This window comes from Linderina pennispora (assembly GCF_002104995.1).
Source record: "Linderina pennispora strain ATCC 12442 chromosome Unknown DL89scaffold_45, whole genome shotgun sequence".
Classification (NCBI taxonomy): domain Eukaryota; kingdom Fungi; phylum Kickxellomycota; class Kickxellomycetes; order Kickxellales; family Kickxellaceae; genus Linderina; species Linderina pennispora.
Genome location: NW_024468293.1, coordinates 19,277 through 27,858, shown reverse-complemented (window position 1 = coordinate 27,858; position 8,582 = coordinate 19,277). Strand labels below are relative to the sequence as shown.

The 8,582-nt window shown below is 51.9% G+C and overlaps 3 protein-coding genes across 3 annotated transcripts; 2 read left to right on the top strand and 1 right to left on the bottom strand.

Moving 5' to 3' along the window:
• Window positions 1–1,345: 1,345 nt before the first annotated feature.
• On the top strand, window positions 1,346–2,518 carry DL89DRAFT_314364 (alpha/beta-hydrolase; the record flags this gene model as incomplete). Its single annotated transcript, XM_040891025.1, has 1 exon — window positions 1,346–2,518. The coding sequence occupies one exon, from the start codon at window positions 1,346–1,348 to the stop codon at window positions 2,336–2,338; it is 993 nt and encodes a 330-aa protein (XP_040739476.1). The 3' UTR covers window positions 2,339–2,518.
• Window positions 2,519–4,711: 2,193 nt separating this feature from the next.
• Window positions 4,712–5,345, bottom strand: DL89DRAFT_132405 (uncharacterized protein). Its single transcript, XM_040883331.1, has one exon. The coding sequence runs from the start codon at window positions 5,097–5,099 to the stop codon at window positions 4,728–4,730; it is 372 nt and encodes a 123-aa protein (XP_040739475.1). The 5' UTR covers window positions 5,100–5,345; the 3' UTR covers window positions 4,712–4,727.
• A 991-nt stretch (window positions 5,346–6,336) lies between these two features.
• DL89DRAFT_287442 (HAD-like protein) lies at window positions 6,337–6,995 on the top strand (the record flags this gene model as incomplete). The annotated part of the gene is made up of 2 exons (XM_040889908.1): window positions 6,337–6,541; window positions 6,577–6,995. The coding sequence occupies 2 exons, from the start codon at window positions 6,337–6,339 to the stop codon at window positions 6,936–6,938; spliced, it is 567 nt and encodes a 188-aa protein (XP_040739474.1). The 3' UTR covers window positions 6,939–6,995.
• Window positions 6,996–8,582: the final 1,587 nt, after the last annotated feature.

Below are 8,582 nucleotides of genomic sequence, written 5' to 3'. Positions count from 1 at the left end.
TTGGTCCTGGCACTGAACTACGGCGGCGACCTCTACGCGTGGTCCTCAGGCGTGGTCATTGCGCTCTTGATCCTTGCTGCCGTCCTCTTCGGTGCCTTTGGCTATTATGAGGCGAAATTCGCCAAAGACCCGATCTTCCCCGCCGGCCTGCTTCGGTCTACTAATGCACGTATTATTGTTGCTATGCAACCGTTCATTGGTATTGCCATTTACTGCCCGGTATTTTATGTTGCCAAGTGGTCAGAAATCGTTAAAAAACGAGTCGCCCGCAACTGCTGGATCGCACCTCATTGCGTTTATGCTGGCCGCCATGGCCACCTCTATTGCGTCCGGAGTCAGCACGAGCTTTACCGGAGAGTACAAGTTCCAGATTGCCGTCTCTGCTGTATTGCTGACGGTCGGCAACGGGCTAATGCTGGAATACAAGGAGAGTATTTCCAATGGTGCGCAGATCGGGTTCCTGATCATCCTGGGCATTGGTGCCGGTTTCACCATGCCCACCCACGTTACCTGCATCCAGTCGGCTATGGATGCGGCCGACATGGCAGCTGCTACGTCATCGCTGTTTTTATTCCAGTTCTTTGGCGCGGCAATTGGCATTGCTCTGTATAGCATTATCAACGAAGCCGTTCTGATTGCCAAGCTGGCAACCGTCGCACTGCAGCATGTCATCTATAGCAAGTACATCCTGATGTCGGCTGACAATATCCAGGTCATCAGGCTGCCAGAGATTTCAGCGACCGTGCGCGATGCAGTTATCCATGCTAATGTGCAGGCGATGCACTCGACGTTCATTGCCGGTGTCATATTCGCTTGCGCTGCCGTCCCGCTGTCGCTGCTGATTAAGCATAAGCTCATCAGCAAGGATGCGTTGTAGAAGCCACTCGTTTTGAATATATAAATAGCTGAATAAAGTATATGCACATATGTCACATCATGCTGTTACGTGGCCGATGATGGCCATCATGATGATTCCATGGCATTTGTCAAGTCGACCGACAATGAGAGCAGCTCTTACGCTGAACCAATGGAGGCATCCAGCAGAGCCCAGTGACCACTACAATCATAGTTTGTTGCCCTAGTTTCGCTGGTGCACTCAGATACCGCACAGCAGCGAAATATTCAAAAAAAAAAGGGCAGCGCGCGGCTTTAGCAAACTGAAAAACCACGAGCTTCAGATCATTATCCTGTTGAAGGGGCCAGAACACGTAGAATATACCATCGTTAATTCATAATAAATAGCGTGCACCAGCCAGCCCCACACCTTTCGCTTCCTACCTGCTTTCAATCATTTAAACTTTGCCTATTTTACTCATTTATTGCCGATAGAAGCCGCCCTCAAATAATGCTGCTCAAAACAACCATCCATTTTGCTCTCAGCATTTTTGCTGCATATACCTCTGCATTTCCAGCTGAGGAAGAGCCTGGTGTTACCATCGACAGCAATCGGTTAGTTAATTCGACCATGGTCCCTCAGCTGGACGCATTGTTCCACCAAATAGCAGCAAAGTACAATGCCACGGAAGGTACTGCAAGCAAGAACGGCGCATTGTTGCGAGCCCAGATTCTGTCTACCACCTCTTCAGCTAACCTTGTCAAGTATGCAAATTATGCTGCTGCCGCCTATAATGTGAACAGCAGCTTGTGGACATGCGCGATAGCTTGCCAAACAACAGCAACCGCTGGCACAGTTATTTATTACCGCTGGGAGAATGTGGTCAAAGCCAGCATAGGATACGTCGCATATAACGACAACAACAAGGAGATCGTTGTTGGGTACCGCGGCAGCCACTCGTTCTTTGACTTGATGACGAATCTAAATTTCGCCAAGTCTAGATGGCCATCGAATGTGTCCGGCTCCGAGGTGCATACAGGGTTCATAAAGGCCTACCAAGCGACCGCATCTGCCGTAAATAACGCAACCCTGACTCTGGCAAACAGGTACCCAGCATACAACATCGTGTTTACCGGTCATTCGCTCGGTAGCTCGCTGGCTGCCATCAATGCTGCCGATTTCGCCACAAAGTACCCAGCTCTGATCAGTCGAATCCACCTATACACATACGGCCAGCCACGTACTGGCAACCGCGCCTTTGCCAGCTGGGTCCAAGACAAGGGGTTCTCGATATATCGTGTTGTGTTCCATCGCGACTTGGTTCCCCAGCTCCCATTTACTATATTCGATTACTGGCATCACAGTCAAGAGGTCTGGTACAAGCCCTCAGACGGCATTGTATTCTGTGGCGCTAATGGCGAGAACCCTGATTGCGAGTATGGAGTATTTGGGCTATCCTTGACATCCAATGATCATGATGGATACCCTGGAATCGCACACTAGGACCAAGTCTGTATACTTTGGATATAGTTCAATACTGTTGACATTGGAGTGCCGAACCACTCCTGCGCTACCATTCCAGCGACTAAACCACATGGAATCAGGCCTCAGACCGACCGGATCTTTCCCCTTTCCCTTCAGTAAATACCGTTTTATCCTTTATTAGCTCACATACACAGTCGTAAACATTCGTTCTATCCTCAAGGTTAACAAATACATTAACTTATCCCCCATTTTTCTTCAAATATCTTTTCAGTTCATTGGACATGTAGGACGATCTGCCTGAAAACAGGAGAGGGGAGCAAAATGTTGACTGAGATTCTTGCAGTGTGGTAGAGGACAACATGCAACAATTTCCTGGGAATTCACACTTTTTATTGAAGGTATTCAAAATTGCAAAGGAGTGATTTGCAACATACGTACCATCAAAAATGTAAACAGCACATCACTTGGAAATCGGCACGATATATTGGCATACCTTCAGGTTTGTGAATCAGGCGAGCGGTGGGCCGAGGAGCACGAATCAGGAACTATGGTACCCCCTCCTGTGGTGAAGCAGCAGCTTGTATGCATGGCAATGGCCTCTGTCTGTTCCTAGAAGCATGATTATCGGCGATACCACAATCCAGATATATTTTTAGAAATGCCCAGAGACGATGTCCAGAGAAAATCGCAACGATCTACAGCTTGGTACGGGGTTTTAAAGGGCTGATGCCATCTGGGTTAATAGGTCCATTAGCAACCAGTCTGTAGCCGTCGCCCATGCTGCAAGCCAGCTTGCACCCGCGCAAATCTTGATGGGTGGCCAAATTGCGATCCACAGTCCCTTTGCAGCATCACAAAGGATGTATTGGCATTCAGAACTTCCCAGTCGAATATGCTTTTCTTGGCTCGGTACAAGCCAGATACCTCATGGCTATAAAATGCACCAAAGGTATACTCGGACGTTGCTATCAGCAGCAACAGCGTCTGTTCTTCACCTCTCTCCCTTTGACTCTTTACGATCCGTCGCTCTTACTGTTGGCCACTACGTTAATGAAGTTTGCTGCCACTATTCTCCTCACACTCGGTGCAATTGCTGCATGTGTCTCTGCCATACCCACGCAAAGCAAGGCCACCTACCAGACCAACGAGCACCGACTTGTGGACCCATCACTTGCGGAGAAACTGGACACCATATATCGTGAAATCAAGGCCAATGGGACCAAGCATCATCTGGCGGATTTGCACAATGCCAACTCGAAGCGTGCGCAGGTCCTGACCACCACAAGCTCAGCTAACCTTGTCAAGTATGCAAACTATGCAGGTGCAGCTGCTACTGTGAAAAACAACTCGTGGGATTGCGCAATTGCTTGTCAGACAGCAGCAACCGCTGGCACTGTTGTGTACTACCGCTGGGAGAATGCGGTCAAAGCCAGCATAGGGTATGTCGCATATAACGACAACAACAAGGAGATCGTTGTTGGGTATCGCGGTAGCCACTCATTCTTTGACTGGATGACGAATCTCAATTTCGCCAAGTCTAGATGGCCATCGAATGTGTCCGGCTCCGAGGTGCATACAGGGTTCATAAAGGCCTACCAAGCGACCGCATCTGCTGTAAATAACGCAATCCTGACTCTGGCAAACAGGTACCCAGCATACAACATCGTGTTTACCGGTCATTCGCTCGGTGGCTCGCTGGCTGCAATCAATGCTGCCGATTTTGTGACTATGTTCCCAATTCTGACTAATCGCGTGCAGCTGTACACATACGGCCAGCCGCGGACTGGTAACGGTGCATTTGCGAGCTGGATCCAAAACAAGGAGTTCCCGATCTATCGCGTTGTGTACCACCGCGACTTGGTTCCCCGCCTTCTTCTTACCACTATCGACTACAAGCATCACAGCCAGGAGGTATGGTATCAGCCATCGGGCGGAACAAAGTTTTGCGGCGCCAATGGCGAAAGTCGTGACTGCGAGAACAGTGTCCTCTACTTCCAGCTGACAGCAAACGACCACGACGACTATCCAGGTCTGGCACACTAGTGTGGGCACTCTAGTCAAGTTATCTATCTTCAGAATACGCAAAGTACCGTTGTTCTCTCGATTACATGTCCAGTTCGGGTGTAATGTGTCTATGATGTCATGCGCAGTGCTGTTTCTTGGCCAGGATGCATCTTGTCAGGAAACAAGTAGAGCCAGGCATTTGCACGCAATTTCGCAGCAGTTACGTATAAGGAACAATGCCTATTTTTGTGGTGAGGTCATTTTTGCCTCATGCAGAGATGCATCGTTGCTTTGATAAAAAAATGTGGTCATGGGGGCATAGCTTGTACGCTGGACAAGCACATATAAAAGCGCACTGCCGAAAGCAGCCCAGCAGCACCGCATTTCGCAGAGTTTCGTTCTGTCATCCATTGGGCACTTTCGATTTGCATCTGAAAATCATGCACTCGTTCAAGTACATCCCTCTGCTCGCACTTCTGGCCACCAGCCACGCACAGGCCCCGACTGCCGGATCTCTGACGCCGATCCGCTTCAGCAACGAGGTATCTGCGCCACACACCACCGTGTCTAGTCCTGAAGCAACCGTCGATTCCAAGACCCTCAGAGCCACACACGAAACCACAACGAGCAAGTCAGACACCGAGTCGCGCTCGCACTCTACACACACAAAGGACACAAAGACATCAGGCGTGGCGGCACCTGCAGCGTCTGTGCTGGCACTGGCTGTGGCGCTATTGGCTAGCTGCTCACTGATGTAGAGAGATGGCATAGGCATCGGCTGTTTATCACCAGGTTAAACTCAACTTTCTACGAACAAGGAGTAAAAAAAAACCATTCGATTGTATTTTTAGGATGCGGGGTAATCTTGGCCAATTTTTCGGGCTTCGGCCCTACCGAATCCGCACACGCAACCGCAGTTCCTCGATTCCTATTTGGTGCTTCTACTCCACATTGTGGTTGCATTGGCTCAGGCACAGGGCGAGGGGATGCGTCTCTGGGAAATGCTTAAAGAGAACGCATTTTGACTCACTATCTGCGCAGCTCCTCAACCAGCATATCAGTCCTATTGACCCTCACCTTCCGTATACTGACTCGCCAATATGCCGACACTTCTAACAGCCAAGGGTATTCTCTACGACATGGACGGCACACTCGTCGACACTACTGAGTGCGTCGAGAACGCATGGAAGCAGAAGGCGGCCAAGTACGGCGTAGACGGTGATGAGCTGATCAAGCATATGCATGGGCGCACATGCCTCGACACGCTGCGCACGTTCTTCCCGCCCGAGTGCCATAGCAAACAGTTTGCCGACAACTTTGAGAACGAGTTCGTCAACATTACCGAGGGCGTCTACCCAGTGCCAGGTGTCCACCCTGCTGTCACTGCTGTATCGCCGGAACGGTGGGCTGTGGTGACTGCAGCCTCGCGCATGTGGGCACTGGCGCGCCTGGGACAGGTCGGTCTGCCGGAACCCAAGCTTCTGATAGCTGCTGCTGATGTAACCAAGGGGAAGCCCCACCCCGAGGGGTACCTGGCCGGTGCCAAAGCGCTGGGGCTGGAGGGAAAGGACGTTGTGGTGTTTGAGGATGCTGTCAATGGCGTCAAGGCAGCGCTTGCAGCGGGTGCCACGGTGATTGCGCTGACAACATCGACGACACGAGAGAGGCTGGCGGAAGCCGGCGCCCAGCACATCGTCGATGATTTTACGAAAGTAGACATCACAGATCACACAACGCATTTGTCCATTGTTCTCAGGGAATGAAAGTGTCACGTATGCTGACAAATTTCAGCACGAGCTCAGGCGATCTTCTCTCAGCTGAATGCCGCGTAGCACAGCAGCTCCTGGTTGCTGTTTTTGTCCCCACTCCGGAAACACTCACGATATAATTCAGATGCGGCTGGGCCACGATCCTCGAGCCCCCATTTCCCTCTTCTTTACGTCAAGCAATACACACTTAACTATCGCTCATCATGGTCGAAATCATCGCAAAGGGCATCCTGTTCGATATGGATGGCACGCTGGTCAAACACCATTGACTGCGTCGAGCGCTTTTGGCGCCACAAGGCCGTCCAATACAACATCAACGCCGACGAGCTTTTGAGCCGCATTCATGGCTTCCCTACCCTAGATGTTCTCAAGACCTGGTTCCCTGCAGAGTTCCACAACCCTGAGGGCGCCAGGCTCTTTGAATCGGAGATCATGCACGACGCCGACGGTGTTTTCGCTGTGCGGGGGTTCCTCAGCTGCTAGCATCTCTGGACCCGAAGAAATGGACTATTGTGACCGCTGCCACCGAGGACCTGGCGCTGTGCCGATTGGGACAGGTGGACTTGCCTGTGCCTGCCGAGATGGTCTCTGCAAAGAACGTCGCCAGGGGAAAGCCCGATCCGCAATGCTACCAGATGGGTGCCAAGGTACTGGGCATTGAGCCGAGCGAGGCATTGGTGTTTGAGGACGCCGTTAACGGCACCAAAGCCGGGCATGCCGCAGGCGCTACAGTCGTGGGAGTGCTGACGTCGACGCCTGAGCAGGCACTGAAGGACGCCGGTGCGAAGTATGTGATTCAAGATTTTGCAAACGTCCGGGTTGAGGACAGGGCGACCACCTGGTGATTTCGTTCTGAGATAGATAGTTGGGAATACATTAACAGAATCGCAAATAATAAATGGAATAGAGAAATATTAGTATTGAACAGTGCCCAGGTTGGCAGCAACAGCCGCAGCAGCCTTCTTCTTCTTGTTCCGCCTGGACAGCCCACCACACGAGGCCGACGATAAAGCGCAAATCCCGCAATGGATCCAATGACGATGCCAGCAATGACACCGCCGCGGCTTTTCTTTTGCGTGCTCGAAATCGTCTGCGTCCGCAGCACAGTGCTTTTGCTGCCGAGGTTCAGCGTAAAGAACGTAATGTCCTTCTCCACGCTGGTCTTTGCATTGGCCGCGCAGCACCGTTCCATTTCCGTAGGTCCAGCAGGATCACGTCGCAGTCCGAGGAAGAAACATCGAGTGATGTGCTCGAGGAATTGCCGCAAGGGGCAATGCTGATGGTGCCGTTGTTGAAGTCCACGAACGTAATGTTGTGGCCGTTGTTGAAGATGTCCTGGTCACCAACCAAAGGCGTGTTTGTGGCATTGACCACGGTCATGTTGCGGAAACTCGCTCTTGTAGTTGTGCACACCGTGGTTGTAAGAGTGGCTCACATACGATGCGCCAATAAACCCACCGGCACCGTATGCCCACCACGGGTAGGGATAGATAGGATAATAGCCGTATCCCCATGCTCCTGGATACGAGCTCCTGGACGCCGCCGCATAGTACACTGACGGCGCGCCACCCTTGATGGACTGTGGCTGGACTGTCTGACCGCGGTTCACTGGAAGCATAGTTGGCTGAGGCTGCGTACGATGGCGGGGGGAGTATACGGCCGGGATGCGTCGCCAGCACCGATTCCACGTCCGCCGGCACTGTAGCCGGGCGGAGCATTCGGTAGAGAGACGCGTAGCTGGGTGGTTTGTCACCATATGCGCCAGAGCCCTTGCCGGAGGAGCCACCGCCACCGGCAATGCCTTTACTGCTGCTAGAGCTACCACTACTGCCTTTGCTACCACTACTGCTACCACCGCCCTTGCTACCACCGCCGCCACCACCCTTTCCACCACCACCTCCGCCACCGCCTTTTCCACCACCACCTCCGCCCTTGGCTTGAGCAGTGGTCAGAAAGAAGGCAGATAAGGGCAAGGAGTAAAAATAGCTTACGCATAGTTTCCTGTGTAGAAAAAGATATCTAGAAGAAAAATAGAAATGAGGCGAGGGTTAGACGGGTCTCTCGGCTTTCGAGAGGAGTTCAAGCTACACCGTCTTTTAAGCCTGCCCCAGAGCCGCGGCTGGGGCGCACAAATCGCTTCGTTTGGGCCATTATTGCAATATTTTTCAACAGGAAATCAACACTCCAGCAACGCGGAAAGTGACACCGGCCAAATTTGGAAACCACGAAGATTCGCATTAAGAAAGCCTGACCACAGTTGACAAGGATGCCCTACAATTCGTCGTGCCTGCGCACAGCCTCAGGGCGCCCCGCTTCTGTTGTGGAATTCCGCCCTCGTCTGGCGCCCGCGTCCTTCTCCCAGATCCTGCGTCAGCTGCTTTCGGTTGGATGATTCTTTCAAATGTCTTGGGCAGAAGCTTCTGCAGAGTCTCGTCCCCAAGCAGCTGCGCCAGGATTTGGCGGACTTCCTCATCGCGCTCCCTCATCAG

Excerpts from the sequence above, each read along its gene's own strand:
- DL89DRAFT_132405 (XM_040883331.1), bottom strand. The coding sequence starts at position 5,099 with ATGCCTATGCCATCTCTCTACATCAGTGAGCAGCTAGCCAATAGCGCC.